This window comes from Sebastes fasciatus, chromosome 8 (genome assembly GCF_043250625.1).
Source record: "Sebastes fasciatus isolate fSebFas1 chromosome 8, fSebFas1.pri, whole genome shotgun sequence".
NCBI lineage: Eukaryota > Metazoa > Chordata > Actinopteri > Perciformes > Sebastidae > Sebastes > Sebastes fasciatus.
In genome coordinates, this window is record NC_133802.1 from 15,622,393 (window position 1) to 15,642,890 (window position 20,498).

Sequence of the window (20,498 nt, forward strand, 5' to 3'; positions counted from 1 at the left end):
ATTGCACTACATAAAACATTTTCTTCCTAATATTTGGAAACTCCATCTACATTTATAACAGAGTAAACACTTTTTAATACAATGCAGTCCAGTACAACAGTATGAATTACAGCCATACAAATGACCAAAGAGTTGAGTCAACAATTATTTGATTTGAAAATATATGAAAAACATTACAGATTGTATTTATGGCAGGGTTATTATATAGGATTCAATTACACTGGACTATGTTTTTCTATTTGTCTTATCACTGAGTATTTCACTGCTGCTGAATGTCAAAAGGACAACAAAACCTGGTGCTTTATCGAGCTGTGTTTAATTATTAATGATCTCTGTTACAGCACAGACGTCAAAGAGGAAACCCCTACGCACCCTTTATATAAAGCTCCTCTAGTGTTTAATTTAGTATTCCCTCTCTTGGAAGAGAAAATGGGGAGATATACATTTGTTTTTCATTATATTTACTACATTTTGTTAAACATGGGCTTGTACATATATTCATGTGTACGGTTAACACTCACTAGGCCCTTTTATATTAAGGTTATTAACAGTAATGTGTGACGTAAAAAGGCATTCAGGTCTTTTCCCCCTTTCCTTTAAAACACAACATTGGAAGTGACTATATACTTTTTCATTTCAGCTGCCTAATTTTATTCTCTTCTTTTTCTTTGCAGACTGAATTACCAAAATAGGTGAGGAGCTACAGCCTCTCTTTTCTGTGGAAACAGCCAAGAGGGAGGGAGGAGTTTAAACAAAGGCCCTCTCCACACAAAAAAAATGGAGGCTTGTGCAGAGAAGCCATGGTGTCCTGCTCTTCACAGTCTACATGCTGCCATTTCTACTTCTAAAGCCTTCAAATAAGACAACCACCGCCAGGTTCTACACTGGGAAGCTTCAAAACGTTGTCCCACTGGGTTTGTACGTCAGAAATACTCCTATTAATCATGTTATTTTGTGGTTTCAGGCCTAGCTCTGTGCTTATTTTTCTTCCCCTGTCTCTGACACTCACAGTGCTGCCCCTGCCTGCACTGAACAAAGATAATTACTCAGGAAACATTTCGGCCAATCAGACGCAGCCTTGTATCCTGCCTGTGAGGGAAGCGACCAGTCAGGATCTGGCTAACATCACTGGGGCCTGATCGCCTTGCCTGAAGAGCGGAGCCTTCCCCGACTGAGGGCTGAGAGTGTCCTCCATGTTTTATAAGTGTTGACATAACAGTGTGTCAGGCAGCCATGCATCCACAGAGGTAAGCTCTGTCTTTTTTTATATCTCAACTCTCTGATAACAACATGGCTTCCTTCTTGTCGTTGTGGTGACTGTTTGGTTTCTCACGATGAATGTGCACACCTTTAAAAAAAATAATCAGTTTAGTGTGCAGCAGCAGCAGGAGCAGCAGGAGCAGGAGGAGGAGGAGCTGGGGTGGATTGGAGGCCTCGCCAGGCCTCTGTGCTCCACAGCGCTGAGGGTGGGGGGTTGGGTAACGACTCTCACCCTTGCTCTCGCTTCTGTGTCTCAGGGTCACATGGGTGCCCCAGACAACCAGGCTGCCATACAGGAGGCAGCGTGGACCATGGCAAATCCTTTTCCTTTTTTTTTTTTTTATAATGCAAAAGAGAGTTAGATTTAAAAATGGCACCCACATCTCCTTTCTGTTGTGGCAGTCTCGTGTTGCAGCCTGGCAGAGAGAGAATGGGGGATGGGCGAGGAGGAGGATGAGGAAGGGGGGGGTATTATGTACCCTTTTGTAAGTGGATTGGCTCTGTGCTGTTTTCTTGTGTGTCATGCCAGGCCGGGGAATAGATGTGGGGGGGCAACAGATGTGCTTGTTAGGAGGACAAGGAGTGAAGGACATAACTGAATATTTTCAGTCTCGTACACGTAAAAATAAATAGTTCAGAAACTGACGAGGTACACATTATAGCAAACTGCACTGGCGATGGAGTTTCTACCCTCTCCATACTGAAGAGAGAGGATGAGCCCACATAAAACAAACCTTTTCGTCAAAGGGCGATCCTCTTCCATTTCTTCCAGTCGAATCTCTAGAAAAGAGATGTTGGGACGCAGGTTACTGCTATTTAAAGCCACAGGCCCTGAGTTTATACAGCCCGGGGCTTCGTCCTCTCTATAGCACTATTGTGAAACTGCTTCCTCCACTCTCTGATCCTCAGACAGACAGTGGCCATTTTGTGCTAAGAGAGCTCTTCTTTAGGAGAACTCGAGTCTTCTCTTCACAGATCAGACCGCAGGGGCAGAGAAACAACATGAGACTTAACAGGTTTTTACATGACGTGTGTGTGTGTGTGTGTGTGTGTGTGTGTGTGTACATGTTGTTTGTATGTATTGAAATAGTTTCTCTTTTTCTTTTTTTTTTTATGGTACTGTTTTGTTTTTCTTTCTGTTTTACACATAAAACAGAAATGTCATTGACACATAAGATACAGATTTTAAAAAAAGCAGTTTTTCTACCTTTTATAAGACACAAAGACAAGGTGTATGAGGAAGCTGTCTGTTGCCAGTATATCTATTTTTCCGAGCACTGACTGACTGTACATTGTGTTACATAATGTATCCTCGTTTTAGCTGTCTCAACTGCGTGGGGGGGAAACAAAGAATGCCTTCTTTCTCTTGTGGCCTGACTCGAGGCGTGTTTCATCTACACGACAGCCAGAAAATAGTAACGTTACAATCAGTGTTTCCTCTTAAGACTGATTCCCTCTCTTTGTAAAACCAAAACCAGAAGTTAACTTTTTACTACTGAATATTAATGAGTTACTCCACAGTGCTTGGTTGAGCATGTACTATATATACAGGCTACATTGTTGGTAAGAAATGTGTAATGTTTGGACGAATCGCGTGGGCCTCCTTCTGAGGCAACGTAGGACGGCAAAGGTTGAATAGCAGAGCCGCTGAGTTATGCATCACAGCCACAAATATAATCTCCCAAAGGGCCTTTTTTTTTTCAAAATCCCCTCTGGTTTATACTGTCATAATCAAGAAGGGCAAGCTAAACTGGAGGAATATAAACCGTCTAATGCGGGGGGGAAATCTCTGCATTGCAGCAAAAAAAAAAGCTTTTTAAGAGGAAGAGGGGAGCCGGCACACTGTGATCCGTGTGGCAGCGCACGGCTGACCAATAATGTTCCACCCTGTTGGCCCTCCAGCCAATTGCAGCTGCAGTTGAGGTTAAAGATTGACAATCAGAGGGAGAGCAGCGGGGAGAGCAAGGGGCCTTCTGGAAAATTCCACAGCCATCTTTGATTCACCCTTTACAGCCTTATATAAAAATCCAGGTCAAATCTTTCTTTAATACAGGATATTCTGAGCGTACGTACAGTTTGGTGTTTTATTTTAACATTGTAAAGGAGTCATGCTAAAACAGGCATCTTTATGTAGTTAAACTCATTATTTTATTTAATAGGATCTTCTGCTTTTAATGATGTTTTTGTTGACTTCAGGAAAAAAACAAAACGCTAATAGTGTGCGTTTCTCCGTTTGTCTGCATGCGGTTGTTGATCTTCTGAATGTCTCTTTTCATTTTCAAAACCTAATAATCTCTCTGGGGCTTTGTGTAGCAGAGGGTGTTTTGTAGTCAGTGGTATTAATCCCAAGTGTTTCCAGTAGCAGTTCCAGTAGCAGAGAGTACAATAATGATGTTTGCATTGAATGGCTTCCCTATAGAGAGGCCATTTATTCACATAGTTGTCTGTTTGATGTGTACGAACTGCGCATTCTTTCATACATAATAGCTTTGCCAGGATCTCAGTGTGGCTCCACGGTGACGGTCTCTCTTTCTTCAAAATGAAATCTAATTATTCTATGACAGCAGTATTCAGGGAAGGAGGCAAGATCGAAGACATAAAAAAAGCAAGAAGAGAGATGAGTGCTTCTCATTTTGCTGGATTCTCTTGTGTCTCCCTCTCCGGTGTTCCTCCTCTATCTCTGTGATCGGCCGTGAAGGTTCGTCTTCTTGACATAGCTGTGTCTTTTTTTTTCTTTTTTTTTAAATGTTGGACTGTAATCTCCACAGATCTCTCTGGTCCTCCTGCATGGATGTGCCAGTGCCTGATTCTGAGCCTCGGAGTGGGGGATGGGGGAGAGGGGGGAGGGGAGCAAGCTGTGGCCTCCATTTTCTGTGACGAGAGAAACCCTGCTCGTCTCTCACAGGAGTGGAATGAATCTAAAGGCATTGAGTCAGTGTTGTTTCCTTTTTTGCCCATCAGGTACTACTTGCAGAGGGGGAATTACTGTCAGTGTTTTCTTGAACCCGCGTCTCTCTGGAATACAGCCCAGAATCTGCTGAGGATTTATTTGCCTAACACTCCTTGTGTGATGGATCATAGCTCCTGATCTGAGAATGTCCTTTTGGATCAGCACACTTTTTTTTTACTATCCTGTCTTCCTGGTAGTTGCAGCAATGTCTTGCCATTAGGTGTGTATATCACATAGGGTTGTGGCACTCTGTTCAGCAGCTCTGGCTGGTGATGGCGAATGCTCTCTCTTTTTTTCAGGGGCTGTGGTACACGTAGCAGAGCGGCTTGGCTAACGTCGTCTAATTTTCATGTGGGCCTCGTTTGTTCACTCAGTCCGGAACAGGAAGGCCCCAGAGGGGCTGGGGTGTGTGTGTGTGTGCGACTGTTGGCAGGCTGAAACAAGAAAGAAGATACCCACATGCCATATTTTTAAAGAAACTGCTCAACCCATGTTTGGCATTTTTCAGACAACGCAGGTTATGATGCATTTCTTCTCTTAGGTTTCAGTTTGATAAGCTGTCTTGTGATTGCCAGTCTGAGAGAACAATGTGTTAAGAACAGCCTTGACAATTGTGAAGTGGTTTGGTCACAGTATCTGGTATTTTGTCTGGTGGAAAGAAGATATTTGAATCATTGTTAAACCTGAATTGTGTAGCACACATCAAGGTTAACTTGGTGTTTAAATGAGTTGATGTGATCACATCTAATCTCTTTGTCATATCTGATTTGTTAAACCCTTTAGGATGGGTGTTTTAACCTCCCTCTGCCTATCAGAGGATTGACATTTGATCAACTTTGCGTGGAATGTCTCTTTAAGAATGGAGGAGGGGGACGTGAAGAGCATTCCTTTACTTTCAGAAGAGGGGGAAAAAAAGCTTATCCAACAAATGTGGTTGACCTTTGAGTCGTATAGCCTGTAAACCCATCATCCTAGCTGGAAACCAGAGCTGCGGCCGAAGCTATGAACTGGTCAAGTGTGTGACCTGTCAGGGGTCCTTGGGCGGGTTTTCTTCTCGGGGCTCGTGAATAAAGGCTACATCCTTGGAACAGGGCCCTCTGTTGCTCTGACAAAGGAGGAGCCAAATACTCAAAGACTTTCATTTATCACCAGACCCCCTTTTATTCTCATCCTTTTTTCTTTTTTTTCTCAGAGGAAATTAGATGAGAGCAGGACCTGGGAAATCTAGATGTGCATGTTGGAGATACTGTATTCTACGCTTTTGGATTTATTCATAATTTTATACATCTATGATATTAATATTGGCCTGTTTACAACAGGAGTAGAAAAGGGTCATTTAAAAAAAGCTTATGTAACTCCACAATTATGTACGTGAATATTTCCTAAATGGGAAATATGTGGTGCCAAATGTACAGATTGGGTGATGGACAATGATATAAAGGTGACTTGGCCAAGAAAGCTGCTTTATATATACATGCGGGGAAGATTTAGACCTTGTTTGATGCTTGTTAGATGGATATTTTGCTATTGGTCTCCAGGAATTGGGCCCAAATCCTTCGGGTTCACCTTGTTGTTACTGAAGGGGCTTGAGAGGTAGAAAAATCGTATAGTGTTAGTCGCCATGAGACACTGTCCCTCCAGTAGTATGGACCAACTCCCCTCGGACTTTCTCCTTACTACAGGTCTATTCACCATTTGTTATGAACAAAGCACAGCACAGATCAGGACCTAGTGGGATTACAATCTATAGCTGCAATTTCTCCTGAAGGACGGAGTTGCAGGGTAATGAAATGGCCCCGTGTGTTGTGAATATCAACCCGTGCTTAGCAGAAAGGAGCATTGCCATGGCGATTGTTACCATTCTTCCTCTCGGAAACATAAAGAACATATTCCGACTCGTTTGTCACTGATAATATGGAAAGGATTTGAACTCGGTAGCACGATGTCAGTGCTGAAATCAAATGACAACAATAACAATGGAAACCTGCAGAGTCCCTATCGACGGATCCTCAGGGACCCGGGTGCCTTAGGTGGTGTTCCACTTGTTTACTGTTATGCTGATGTGCTCTCTGAGCACCCTTTCTGATTTTGCTTTTGCCTCTCTTCCTGTGTTTCTGGGTTGCTCTGTGCTGTTCGGCGCTCTGCAGTCTGGCTGAGGAGGAGGTAAAGACGGAGTCTGATGTGGTAGAGGGGATGGATGCACCCGTACGATCCAAAGGTAAGTCTCTAAAGGCCGAGCACCTCGTGTTAAAAGTTAAACATCTCAAGCGTCTTAGTCTCAGAGAATGTAGAGGTTATTTACTGTAAGTATCGAGAGCAGTGTAAGGCATTTTGTCGGTCTCTTAGGACTGCAAATATAATCCATTATGCCTGGCTGCTTGCCTGTTTAGAATTTATGTCAAGTATCAACACAGGGTCTTGTTAGTTCAGATGGAGCCCTCGAGCTATTTGTTACTATAAAGTGGTAATCTAATATGTGTAAGTGGCATCTTCAGTAATGGCTTTTTAGGTCCATGTGATTGCTGTGAGTACTTGATGTTAATTTTATCATGATGACAAATATCTAAAAGCCGAGCACTGCATCTGACCATCGAATTTCAAAGCTGGAACTGACTTCAATTTGCACTTTGTGGTTTCTTCTAAGCTCTAAGAATGATGGGAATGATGTATTTATGACTTATGGTTGTTTCCATCCTCTTGTTTTATTCAAGGAATAGCTAAATAACTGTCATGGCAGCTGTGTTTTAATCTTGTTAAGGCTTTGTAATGTGTTGAGTGCAGTGAATAATACAAGCCCGTCTCCCATGGGTGTCTTCCTGCTTGCAGTCCCTGATCCACCGGGGTTAGCAGAACGACCAGCGGCACCACAGAAGAGAAAGGTGTCCAGTCCCACCCATTCCTCCAATGGACATTCTCCCTCGGACACCTCCCCCAGCCCTGTTAAGAAAAAGAAGAAGCCCGGGGCCATCAACTCTAACAACAAAGACCAGGTAAGGGCTCCAGCAGTATACTCATTTCAAGATCTGGCGTGCTCTCAATGGCTGTGGAGAACGGTGTGCTCGCTGCGACTGGAGGTCTGACCTTTCACAACAGAAATTGGAGTTAGCAAAGGAGATGGCGCCAAGAATAATCCAAAACAAAGACAACATTGTTTGGACTGCTTTGTCTTCCACCCTCTTTCTTATCACATTGAAAGGGCAATAAACATTACACTAAATTTTAAAACAAAATGTTAAGGGCCGGGTTATGCACGAAAATAACTAGTTTGTACGACTTGTTGTCCGTCCTCGTCGGAAATCAAATGTGTTTTTTCTTTTTCTTTTCTTTTATCATCACATACATACGCATACATACATAAATGAAATTAGACCTATGCAGTTGAACCATCCTAAGCATTAGGAGCATTAGGCTGCTGTAAAGCACCCAGTGAGCAAATTGGGGTTCAGTGTCCTGTCAGCCTGTCATCATAGAGAGGAGGGAGACATGAAGGACGTTTTCTAGGGGGATAACCGTTCATTGTCTGCTAGAAGACATTCATATTGTTTTACACCCAAAGAGGGCCACAAAGGAGCGCTTGAGAGAGGAGTTCAAACCGTGGCTCCTTTCTCATCCCAACATAACTGGCCGATCATTGCGTGAAGTGGGTGTGAATGTCGGATTGTTGGTTTCAGAAAGTTACAGAAATTGTTTACAAAGCCGTCCGACAAGCAGTTCTGATGGCAGTATACTGGCACCTTTTTAAGCTGGGCATACACTGTACGATTTTAGCCTGTTCCTGGCCCGAATTTTGAGCCGCACGACTAATTTTAGAGTCGGACCGAATTTCAGTTTAGTCGTTTGGTGTGCAGTGTACAGGTGGACCGAGGACCAATAAACTCCTCCCGACCAGCCGTTGGACGGTTGGATGAATTTATTTCTGACATGTCTGAAATTTTGGTCGGCCGACCAAAGGCTCTCGCACAGTTGAAGCAAAGCCACGAGTCGATTCCTCAACATCAGTACCTTTTTCTACTCTTTTTACAGTAATTAGAGCGTAGCTATCAAGATAACAATGTAGGTTCAATAAATATAGCTAGTAAAACATAGCTAGCTTACCTCCAATTCTCTCTGCAAAATGGACAAGCCATACTGTCCATGTCTTCCGAGCCACCTGCGAGTCCATATAATGTTACGCCACTGCCTCCTTTTTTTTTTTTTTTTTTTTTTAGACGTTTCAGCAGACAGGATGGCACAGATGATCATGGCAGCACGTTTCTGCCTTGTTAGCATTGTGACCCGTACAGACCTCTGCTGGCAAACCAACTTTACCCACCTCGGAGCTTTCAAACCAGTCTTTATTGACAACTGTCAACAGCCAGGAGGTGACCGGCCGTGTTTTTTTTCTATTTAACACGTACAGTGTGAGCATTTAGGTCGTGGCTGATGATCAGACCGTACAGTGTGGGCACATAAATCGTGAGCTTTGGCTTTACATCGCAAACGATCTACTCGTATAGTAGGAGTAGGAATTACACAACATTTCTAAAATCGTACAGTGTATGTTTTTGCAAACCCACACACTGCAAAGATCAAAACTCAATGCGGGACTTCTTTCTTGGTAAAAAAAAATGCACCACATTACCTGCGAGATCACGCCAATTTTGATTTTGACTCTACTATACTGTCAGCTTAAAGATGGACCAACATGTAGGGATGCTACCTGCTGTGATGGTGGAGATGTCTTGTTGTGATAGATGATAGGTGTGTTGTGTAGGTTTGGGGCAGTGCCATGAATGCATGGTCAGCTCACAGTTACTTTATTTTTTAGACATTCTGCATATTTTCTATCATATATCATATTTTTGTTGTTTTGCTAAAATTTAAGTGTTATGCACTTTGATGATTATATGACTGATGCATATGTTTTCAGTATCTGCTTGCCAAATTGTGGTATTGCTGAGTGATTCCCTTTTACCCTTTTGTCCTGTTGAACTTGCATGACATTAAAAGATAATTCTAATGTTTTTGTGTAATATTTTGACGGGTGTTATATGTGGTTTGATTGGCAAATAAGCATTTTTTTACCACTACTGGTGACGAATTAATACCTAACACTGATTTGGTGTACACTTAAGACTTAAAGGGACAGTTCACCCTAAAATAAAAAAAACAATTTTTCCTCTTACCTGTTATTTTATTTATCCATCTAGATTGTTTTGGTGTGAGTTAGCATTTGGAGAATCCGAGCAGCTCTTATTATGGCCACTACTGTGATACTTCCGGGTCATTTCACTCTGTTAGGAACCTTCCTAAGCAAAAAAGACTTTTCGACCGTAGCCTAGATGTAGATGCACGCTTCCTTCTGCTCTGGGATACAGATGGCGGGTGTAGTTTGGCAGAAAGAAAATAGTTCCTACATGAAACTGCTGTAGCAAAGTCTGTGGATTATGTTGAGTAACCGGTTCATGATTTCTGGAAAGAGACATTGCTGTTGAATGTTTCAAATGTATTCTTTGGCACGTTGAGCACCACAAGCTGAGAGCCATCTAGTTCCATTATGTTTGAGAGAAGGCAGACATCTCTACAGCCAATATCTCCAACACACAACTCGCACCAAAATAATCTAGAATGATAAATAGCACTACAGCTAAGATTGTGAACTCCCTTTTAAGCTTAAGACAATTTGGACAGTGAAACATCATCTTGAGCTGTGAGAGCAGATGCACCAGCTTCTATTCATCCATTAATGTATCATTAGCAGAGTACCAGTTGGGTGCTTACCACAGAACGATATATATACATTGTGTTTACTCTCAGGTAAAAGATCTAATTATAACATAAAATGAAGGGCGGTTATCGTCAAGCTCACACCCTAAACCTGTTGGGTTGGTCTTGTTTGACTCACAGTTGAAACAGTCACCTGACTAGATGGTTTATTTATTTGCTTTAAAGAGTCATGTGTTTGGTTTATGAACCTAACTGCCCTCTATGCTGTTTACCCTGCTTACCCCACCTTATTGCTGTCTTGTTTCTGTTGCACTGCACCTTTTTGTGTTCCTGCGTGTTTTTTGAAACCTGCCCCCCTGTTTCTCTTACCTGCTTTTCAGTCAGAGCTAAGACATGGTCCCTTTTACTATATGAAGCAGCCAGCACTCACCACAGACCCTGTTGATGTTGTACCGCAGGACGGCAGGAATGACTTCTACTGCTGGCTGTGCCACCGCGAGGGCCAGGTGCTCTGCTGTGAGCTCTGCCCCAGGGTGTACCACGCCAAGTGCCTCAAACTACCAGCTGAGCCCGAGGGCGACTGGTTCTGTCCAGAGTGTGAGGTATCTCGCAGAAGACGTGTATGTGTGTGGCTGTACGCAAAAGGATTGTTGCACGGCACAATCTCGCTTGCTTAGTTTACGAAAGGGGGTGTCCGACTATGTGCCATGAGCAGCTTCAGCCAGAGAGATGGAGCTAATCGGTGAAATCACCTGCTTTTGTCTGTGGTTGATCCACAAACTCTGTAGGCCCTCCATGACACATGGTGTGACACCCCAGCAAGCTAATTGCTCACACTGCAAGTTTGAGAGATGTTAGAGAATTGAAGAGAATTTAGAGAATCTACTTCTAAACATTTATGGAAATGTATTACTTCTTTTCATTGGCACAATTTAAAATATATATATACAAGCTAAATTTTAAAAAAGCAGAAAAAAATGTAAACTTTACAAAAGTTAAGATGTAAGTTTATATTAGTAGTAATGTCTTCTTACTTGATTTTTTTCATTCCGTGTTCATTAATATAATTATTTCTTAAAATTTGCATTGTTGTTGCAGAAAATAACAGTTGCTGAATGCATTGAAACCCAGAGCAAGGCAATGACGATGCTGACAATAGACCAACTCTCCTACTTGCTCAAATTTGCACTCCAAAAGATTAAACAGCCCGGGGTAAGACTAGTAAAGATCCATTGTATGTTGGTTTAGTAGGCGTTGTATCTTCTATGTCTAAGAAAGTGTTTTAATAATATAATATCTCCAGGACATGAGACGTCCACATTTTGGCTAATGCATCTGTTTTTATTTTTCCTATTTGTCTAAACTGAGCAGACCGAGCCTTTTCAGAAGCCTGTGGCTCTGGAACAGCACCCGGATTATGCAGAGTACATTTTCCACGCCATGGACCTGTGTACTTTAGAGAAGGTAACGTTGTGATTTTTCTTTGATTTGCACATAACAATGGTAAAAATAGAATGCACAAACAAAAATACAAAAAAGTCTTTAAAAAAGGTTGAATGTAGACAAAAAAATTGTTTTTGATTGAGCAAGATTGGACAACAAACAACTAATAATCAAGAACATTCAACATATGAAACAAGAAACATATAGAACAAATGTCACAAAAAAGAAAAAATACAAATACAATACCTAAAACAAGGTATAAAACCACACTTTAGAGCTAGGTTTGTATCTCAGTTTTCATAATATTTAATTATTTTCATTGAATTTTCTTGACTTTGATATTGTTTTTTTCACTTTTTAATAGAATATCAAAAAGAAAATGTTTGGCTGCACTGAAGCCTTTCTTGCTGACATGAAATGGATCTTGCACAACTGCATCATCTACAACGGAGGTAGACCACTTTGACATATATCAGTAATCCTGAACTCTGCTAATTTAATATACATATTAAGCTTCTCACTTTATTCCAGGTAATCACAAATTAACAGCAACTGCAAAAGTCATCGTCAAGATTTGTGAACACGAGGTAAAGAAGCTTAGTAACCTAGTAATAGCAAATATTCTGTAGGCATGTCTGATTTATAAATTAATTACATCTTTGTCATTTGTATTTTTAGATGAATGAGATTGAGGTGTGTCCAGAGTGCTACCTGTCTTCATGCCAAAAAAGGGACAACTGGTTCTGTGAGCCATGTGTAGGTCCTTACGCGATCTTAAATACTATATTTATAGATTTTGGTTTAGATTTTAGATCTGTAAGGCATTGAATTACTTTGCTTTGTCCCTTTTTATAGAGTCAACCCCACCCTCTGGTCTGGGCCAAGCTAAAGGGCTTCCCCTTCTGGCCAGCAAAAGCACTTCGAGAAAAGGACGGGCAGGTAGACGCACGCTTCTTTGGGCAACATGACAGGTGAGAGAAGCTTTTGAGCCTTGTAGAGGCCCTATGTATTTGGTTTGTTGGACCAAAACTAAGCCAAGATTAGTATCCTGGTTCTTCTAATTTGGTGAATGTTTTATTGTGCTTATATATATATAGGGCCTGGGTTCCCATCAACAACTGCTACCTCATGTCCAAAGAGATCCCTTTCTCTGTAAAGAAGACGAAGAGCATTTTCAACAGTGCCATGCAAGAGATGGAAGTCTACGTGGAGAACATTCGCAAGAAATTTGGGGTCTTCAACTATGCACCCTTCCGCACTCCCTTCACACCCAACAACCAGCTACAGATGCTACTAGACCCCTCCAACCCCGGCGCTGGGACAGTGAAAACAGAGAAACTGGATAAACTTCGCTTCAACTTTGATATAACCGCGTCTCCTAAGATGGTCCTCGGCAAGAGTTCCACGCCCAGTGGCATGACTCGGAGGGTCTCAATGACAGACATGCCTCGATCTCCCATGAGCACCAGCTCCTCGGTTCACACAGGGTCCGATGGGGAGCAGGATATGGAGAAGGCCAGCAGGAATCCTGCCTTCCACTACAGCACTGGAGAGGAATCAATGGACTGTACTGGTAAATACATGTTAAAGTGGCTATGATCGATATTTTTTGTAACAGTAATGTATCAACTGACGATGTGAAAACAGTGTAAAAGGTGTTGCTCGTAGAGATGAACCTACAGAGAATTATCACTTTTCTTTAAGGCTTTACGGACCTTTACAGTGAGTTTCAGTTCATTGTTTAGCTGTCCGGCCTGTTCAGGAGTTGGGAGAGACAGTTATTGCAGGTTTACAGTCTACAATACTGAGGCTGTGTAGCCATGAGTGGACTGATGCAAACCATTTTACATTTGTAATTACAGCATCTCCTGTCTCTGGGAAAATGGGTCCTGCAGGCAGCCCGAAGCCCTTTAACCCTGGACTGGTGCCCAAGCATGAGAGGACTGCAGGCACAGGAGGCATCCTCAATCTTAACCTGGGTCAGTACCAAAATATACTGTAATGATGTTGTCATAAATGCTAATAATCAACACATTCTCATTACCATGTTAGCTAATAGTTGACATTTGTGCTGAAATCAAACATCTACCTGTTCCTTTCAGATCGGGTGAAGGCTGAAATGGATCTGAAGGAGCTGAGCGAGACCGTGCAACAACAACAACAGCAACATCAGCAACAACAGGGAGCGTCGGCTTCCCTCCCCACCCCAAAGAGACTCATCAGGAGCCTGGACAAGACTATTGAGAGCTGCAAGGCACAGCTCGGTACATACCCAATCACCTTGTGCTATTCTGTACAAAAAAATCTAGCAGTAATTTCAAGAATGTTTTTTTTGTGTTTTTTGCATCATCCATTTTCAAGAACAATCCAATTTCTAGTTTGATACAGTAGATTATGAATGTCACGACAGTTTTTTTTCTGGCAATTTTGTATTTTTGTTCAACAATGTTTCATGTTGTGATAAAGTATGAAGAATTTACCCAAAAAAGCCAAAACGTGATATCAGAAAGTGTGACTGCTACTGACTTTGTGTTGGTGGTGGGAAACAATTCTTTATTTCTTTATTACGCTCTGTCTGGTAAAAACATGTAATAAAGAATGTATGTTTCTCCATACAGGGATAGATGAGATCTCTGAAGATGTGTATAAAGGGGTGGATCACAGCGACACTGACGACTCTGAGAAATCTGACTCAAGTGACAGCGAGTATCTCAGCGACGAGGATCACAAGCCAAAGAGCTCCGCCCAGGACGACAAGGACAAAGCAGAGAGAAAAAGGCCCAAAGCAAGCACGGAGGGAGAGAATAAGGAGGGCGTTACAGGGACAGCGGATAAAGCCACCTCTGAACCCCTGCTCAAAGACAAGCAGGGTACCAATGGCCCTGATAGGGACCTCCAGGACAAGCCCAGAAAGCCCCAGTCTCAGCCCCTCACTGACAAACCCAAAGCCCCAGAGGAGGGCAGAGCAGCTGCTGCAACATCAGCAGCTGAGCAGGACTCTGATTCTGAAAGAGAGCTGGTGATCGACCTGGGAGACGAACATGGAGGCCGTGACTCAAAGAGGGCGAGAAGAGAGCCGGGAGCTTCTGCTGCCAAAACTCCCAAAGAGCCTAAAGTTGCCAAGGTGGAAGGTGAGACCTTTGAGATACTGTATCATTACATCATTATGACTTGTGTCTCAGTTAGAAGGACAATTGAGAGGAAATAATATCCTTATGATGTTAGAACTCACATACAGCAAAGTGCATCAAAATTAAATTTTTTAAAACACAGTATGTTCAAATCCCTTCTGTCTCTTAACATTTATGGATATCCCTTACTAATTTCAAGGTCTTCAGTTGACCATAACCACTCCATCTGTTAAAAGTGTACTCCACCTCCACTCCTGCAAATTGTTGGACTCACAGTGGACAGTTAAAAAAAAAAAGTATCAAAATCGCTAGTTTGCGACTAATGTAGCCTTGAGCCGTTAGCCCCAAGCAGAGATGAGGAGCGGGTTACAGAGGTGCTCACTTCTTTCTAACTTCTTTTTTTTTTATTTTAAACTAGTACTCTTCTTACTTCAGTCAGTGTCAGATGGATTGTCATTAGTTGATGCAGTTTTGGAGTTTTTTTAGCCTTTTGGAGCCAGAAAAGGCTTTAGACAACTTTTTCACATATGCAGCAGTAGTACCCAAGACCTGTCAACAGACATTAGCTGGGATTCCACCAAAAGTTCCTGGGACTTTTAGTCCCCGGAACTACTTTTCAAGGAGCTAAAAGGCTCCTTCAGCCCATTGTTGTCTGCGTTTCCAATGTGGTTTAAAGACCTCGAAGATTAGACAAATTAGTCTGCTGACATATGAAAAAGCACCATGACATGGGACGAGGGATGCTGGTGGTTGAAGCAGTAAACACGCTCTGCAGCCTGCAGTTCAGTGTGTCGTCTGTTTATTCTAAAAAACACGCTGGAAAAAAAACTATTTACTGATGCATATATGTACTGATGGACTGATGAAATGCAGCAGAGGAAAATGAAACTAAGAGCATCTGTCTCCACAGTAAATCATCTTTTATTTTTATTTATTATATTAATTTGTCTTTTACAACGTTAACACCGTGAAACAATCAGAAAATAACTCTTCATTCTCTCAATCACTGCACCGCCGCGCTACGTCTCTCTCTTCTACTGCACACCCTCTCAGCTCGCTCGCACAATCTCTGTCTTTTTTAAATGAGTTGGGAAGCCGACAGCTAATAACTTTTGATGTCATTAACCAAAGAAAAATTATCTCCCCTTGTCTTAAAGTGATCCTAAATCGATACAAGAGTACTTCCTTGTCTTATGAATACAGTGGTGCATTGTGTGCTGTACCACTGTACCGGAACTTTGGTTCCGGTACTTTCAGAAAGTACTACCTCCAGACCAGCGCCCTTTTTTGGGGGTAAAAGGCCCTGTAAAATGTCCCCAGAACTTAATTTAGACTCTGGTCCCTGCAGTCGAAATGCGATGAGTTCCTCAAAAGGTTCTTAGTTCCTGCAGTGGAAATGGGATTATTGTAAATTTAGTTAAAGGGGAACTCCACCTATTTTACACATCAATCGTTCTCAAAAAATCCTATTACTTTAGGGCAAATAGTCTCCAGTAGACTCTACCAAAATGACTTCAAGTCTAGTTCCTCATTTAATCGTCTTGCACTTAAAGTGCCCAGTTTAGAAGGCCAGAATGCTTCACACTTAAGGAGCAATATATTTTCTCTCTGCTCAGGTAAACTGTCTTCATCTGCTGCAGCAGCAACTCCATCACGGGACTCGCCCTCTAACCTGAGAGATGCTTTGCAACCCTCCATCACAGCGGCCCTCAACCTTGTTTCCACCGCAGCTTCTGGTCTGCCTAGTTCCACCACAACTACCGGAGGATCCACCGGTGCTCCCTCTCCTGCCTCCACCTCGGTCTCCGCAACATCCCCAGTACCTGCAGCCATAAAGAAACAGCGCCCTCTACTGCCTAAAGAGACGGCTCAGGCCGTGCAACGAGCAGTGGTTTGGAATCCAACCAGATTTCAGACGTCCTCTCAGAAGTGGCACATGCAGAAGGTGCAGAGGCAGCAGCAGCAAGGAGAGCAGTCGCCAGTGCAGACGCCGGCCCAGACGCCGACCCAGACGCCGGCCCAGACGTCGGCCCAGACGCCGGCCCAGACGCCGGCCCAGAGTCCGGGGCAGACACGCAGCCCTCAGCAGCTGCAGTCACAACAGCAGAACTCCTCAAGTACCCGCTATCAGACCAGACAAGCAGCCAAGGGTATATACACCAACCTAATCATTCATCTGAACATTAAACTCATCATAATAAGATCAAATGTGAAGTAAAAGATGCCATTTTTTTCCACCTTTATCCCCTGCAGTGCAAAAAGACGTGCCTCAGAGTACTTCCTCATCGACAGCAGCCCAGGTCACATCTGGCAGCTCCTCTTCTTTCATGTCAGGAGACTTGCAGATCCCTACAGGCTCGGCAGAGGTGGCTGCAGATATAGCCAAGTACACAAACAAAGTAATTAGCCAATTTTATTTCATACAAATTGAATTACTGCTCGGTTCACTTTGTTTTTACGGGATGAAAGTAGTTAAAGCTATGGACTAATATCACGTTTTTGTCAAAACTATGCAGATTATGGACACAATAAAAGGGACAATGACTGAAATCTACAATGATCTTTCCAAAAGCACATCAGGAAACACAATTGCAGAGGTGAATTCCGGCATATAAACTGATACTTATTTAATGTGTAATAATAATACTTTGCAAATTTTAATCTCTGTATTTTTGCCACAGATTCGACGGTTAAGGATAGAGATTGAGAAACTCCAGTGGCTGCATCAGCAAGAGTTGTCGGAGATGAAGCACAATCTCGGTAAGTCTTTTCATGAATATTATATGAATACAGATGTTTATTTTTCGCACATGTCATGAGTTTCAAGTTTTTTAATTTTGTCTCACTTAAATGCAGAACTGACGATGGCAGAGATGAGGCAGAGTCTGGAGCAGGAAAGAGAACGGCTGGTGGCCGAGGTGAAAAAGCAGACGGAGGTGGAAAAGCAGCAGGCAGTGGACGAGACCAAAAAGAAACAGTGGTGCGCTAACTGCAGGAAGGAGGCCATCTTCTACTGCTGCTGGAATACCAGTTACTGTGATTACCCCTGCCAGCAAGCCCACTGGCCAGAACACATGAAGTCCTGCACACAGTCAGGTAACGTAGACACACTCACGGCGCACTAGTGTGTCCAATATGTAGATTCAATTTGGGCAACATCTGTTATTGATTTATGTTGGATGCTGTGATGCACAAAGCTGTCCCACAATGGTGATTAAAAAATTAATAAATACTAAAAGACACTGTTTATTCAATTTTCAAATTATGTTGAGTTCATGTATATTACCAAAGATACTCAAAACACACATATATTATGCTCAAGAATTTTATTATTCAATAATTAATTAATTATTATTTATAGATAGGATAGAAACTTTCCTAAGGGCTCTTGTTTTTTCTCAGAGCTGTCCTCAGACTGTGTTTTCTCAATATGAATGTTCCCCCAGTTCAGTGTCTTGTGCTTCTGTTTCCTGTTGCAGATGAAGTACCCACTCAGTATTTGCTCCTCAAGTACTGTAATGCAGTCTAAAATGTTATTTGACATGTAGGACGCATGGCAGTAAAGTTGCTGTGTACTGCCGTGTACTGTAGAGGAATATATGTTATGTTCTCTATCATCAGGATGGATGCTTCTCCTGACGTTAAACAGATTTATATAAAAAATGTGAAAGTTAGCGCCCTGGTGTCTCAGCGGGTAGAGCGTATGCCATTATGGCTCAGTTCTTTCCGCAGCAGCCCAGGGCCCTTTGCTGCATGTCATCCCATCTCTCTCCCCTGTCTTTCTTGTCTGTCTCTCACTATCAAATTAAAGCAGAAAAGCCAAAAAATGTATCTTAAAAAAAAGAATGAAGGACTTTAATGACTGTGTTTTTCTTGTGTATTATACAAAATAATAATAATAATTGAACAGATGTTTTTTTCAAACATAATCTTTATCCACTCCGATGTGAAACTCATTATTTTCAGATTTTTTTGTTATTCACTGTTTTGAAACTGAGAAATGTTCAAAAATGTTAAGGTAGCTCCTTCTCCACGCTTACTATATTTACACTACAGTATCTTGTAATTAATGTCAAACGTAAAGTGGACATGACACTATCAAAAACAGTCTGTCATCCCTCCTATAAACTCCCATGGCCCCCAACTCCTCTCAACCCAAGCACTCATTCCGTCAAAGGCCCTGATAAAGTATAATGTGACTTTGCGATAATAAATACAGATAGCTTTCCTCTTCATTGTGTTTTTATAGATCCAGCCTTCCCTCTAGTCTCGCATAGCCAGACCTTTCTCCACAGCGCTGTGTCAGTGCTAAAGAAAGGTCTGGCTCCGTACATAATCATTTTGGTATAGGGGGAAAGACTACTCTGGCTTGTTTGTATTTCTTTAAACCAATCAAGCCCTTGCAAAATAGATGGTGCAGAAGAGGAGGATACCCCCAGTCTACATCCACGGAGTCCGACTACCTTGCCTCTAACCTAACCTGCGGGGTAAGAGGCCAGTTCTGCACATATACAGTGCCCATGTTCTCATTTTACATTCTGCTTTTTCTTCCAGCCACAGCATCGCAGCAGGAACCAGAAGCAGAGTCCAACTCAGACCCTTCAGTCAAATCATCAAGCCACTCTCCTGCTACACAGCCCCCTCCCTCAGGAGCAGGATCCATATCAGACAAAAGCAACTCTCCCACATACATAGACAAGAGCAAGGACAGTGGCGTTACTGTGACCTAACTGCTACACTACAGATATTCTCGCACATTTTGCAAGGCCGCTGTGGGGCTTGTCGCGTCAGACATGTGACGGCAAACTTGGTGCTTGAAGGCCTGCACCTCTGTGACAAATCACTTTGATTTTTTTTTTTCCATTCCCATGTGTACATCTGCTCGGTGGACATTTTTTCTTTTTGGTTCATTTCTCATTCGCAGTTTCCACAAGTCCGTGTTCAGGTGGATTCACCATGTGAAAGTAGTCTGTCTTGAGAAATAAAAACGTGAGGTTGTATGTTTTCATACTGTAGTTTTGTTATAGCTTGGTTACCACTTCTTTTCAAGTCTGAACAAGATTGTATCAACCCACAGAATATTTACACTTTTCAATGCTGCTCTTAAGTAATTTATGGCTGTTTTTATTTTGTTGACTTATCTCCATATTATGAGACAAAAACAGCCATCGACAATTGATATTCATTTCATCCATCGCCATCAGAGGTATTTTGAGTTATGCAAGTTTCATCTTTATGTTTTAAACCATGTCTGCTTCATGTCAACTGAGATGTTTTGAGTAATGCAAGGTTAAATATTATGTTTTCAACTGTCAGCGGGGGCATTTTTGGCTCATACCAACTTTGTATTGTAGTTCCACATTGTATAGACCTACATAAAAAAATATCTGATTTATTAAAAAAAAGAACTAAAAAATTTAAACTGTACAAAGTTTTTTGTAAGAAAACCTGAACAATATTTATAGTGTTATATGTTTTTATAGTATGTTTAATGAAATCACATTTCTATGTGTCTAAAAAAAAGTTATTTGAAAATAAATTACTTCATATGAATGTCAGCTCTGAGCAAAGCCTCTGTTTAACTGGTTATCCAAAGCTGATGTAAATCCTGATCAGACTGTGTCTATAAGAACTGGGTAGGCATAAATAGAAACTGCATTTTGGCTGGATAGTTTTTCCTGTGAGCATGTCTGTTTTGAGCTTGTGTTCGTGTTTACATATTGTACATACAATAAATGGACTCGTGAAGAAAAAAATAAAAATGCTCTGATCAATTATCAAAGTGCCCCTTGATTCATGTAGATCTATTTATATGGAAATGAGCCATAATGAACACAAATCAAACCATCACTTGCTGAACATGGTCGTGTCTAGAAGGTAACCCACGAGTTGGGAAAATTCTCGCGAGATGGGTAAGGTTAGGCATTAATCTCGAATAGTTATGGTTGAGCATTGACCTCGAATGGTTAAGGTTAGGCGTTGACCTCGACTAGTTAAGGTTAGGCATT

General features: G+C 42.0%; 1 protein-coding gene across 14 annotated transcripts; it reads left to right on the forward strand.

Moving 5' to 3' along the window:
- The first annotated feature begins 674 nt into the window (after positions 1 to 674).
- Positions 675 to 20,264, forward strand: LOC141772613 (MYND-type zinc finger-containing chromatin reader ZMYND8-like). Of its 14 annotated transcripts, none has more exons than XM_074643780.1 (23): positions 675 to 918; positions 1,012 to 1,247; positions 1,518 to 1,745; positions 6,358 to 6,428; positions 7,037 to 7,200; positions 10,297 to 10,518; positions 11,015 to 11,128; positions 11,288 to 11,380; positions 11,724 to 11,811; positions 11,891 to 11,946; positions 12,038 to 12,115; positions 12,215 to 12,330; positions 12,457 to 12,932; positions 13,222 to 13,338; positions 13,462 to 13,623; positions 13,978 to 14,490; positions 16,107 to 16,515; positions 16,552 to 16,640; positions 16,744 to 16,889; positions 17,007 to 17,087; positions 17,172 to 17,250; positions 17,347 to 17,586; positions 19,045 to 20,264. In XM_074643780.1, the coding sequence occupies exons 2-23, from the start codon at positions 1,234 to 1,236 to the stop codon at positions 19,218 to 19,220; spliced, it is 3,732 nt and encodes a 1,243-aa protein (XP_074499881.1). In that variant the 5' UTR covers positions 675 to 918; positions 1,012 to 1,233; the 3' UTR covers positions 19,221 to 20,264. The 14 variants fall into 14 exon arrangements, with proteins under 14 accessions (XP_074499881.1, XP_074499885.1, XP_074499879.1 ...); XM_074643784.1 differs by adding an exon at positions 18,902 to 18,977 and having other exon boundaries at positions 16,107 to 16,640; positions 19,045 to 19,186; XM_074643778.1 differs by having other exon boundaries at positions 16,107 to 16,640.
- Positions 20,265 to 20,498: the final 234 nt, after the last annotated feature.

Bases quoted from the DNA above. Each gene is read 5' to 3' on its own strand.
- LOC141772613 (XM_074643778.1), top strand. The intron at 1,746-6,357 runs GTAAGTGGATTG...GGCGCTCTGCAG, and splicing joins GGGGTATTATGTACCCTTTT to TCTGGCTGAGGAGGAGGTAA. The intron at 6,429-7,036 runs GTAAGTCTCTAA...TCCTGCTTGCAG, and splicing joins TGCACCCGTACGATCCAAAG to TCCCTGATCCACCGGGGTTA.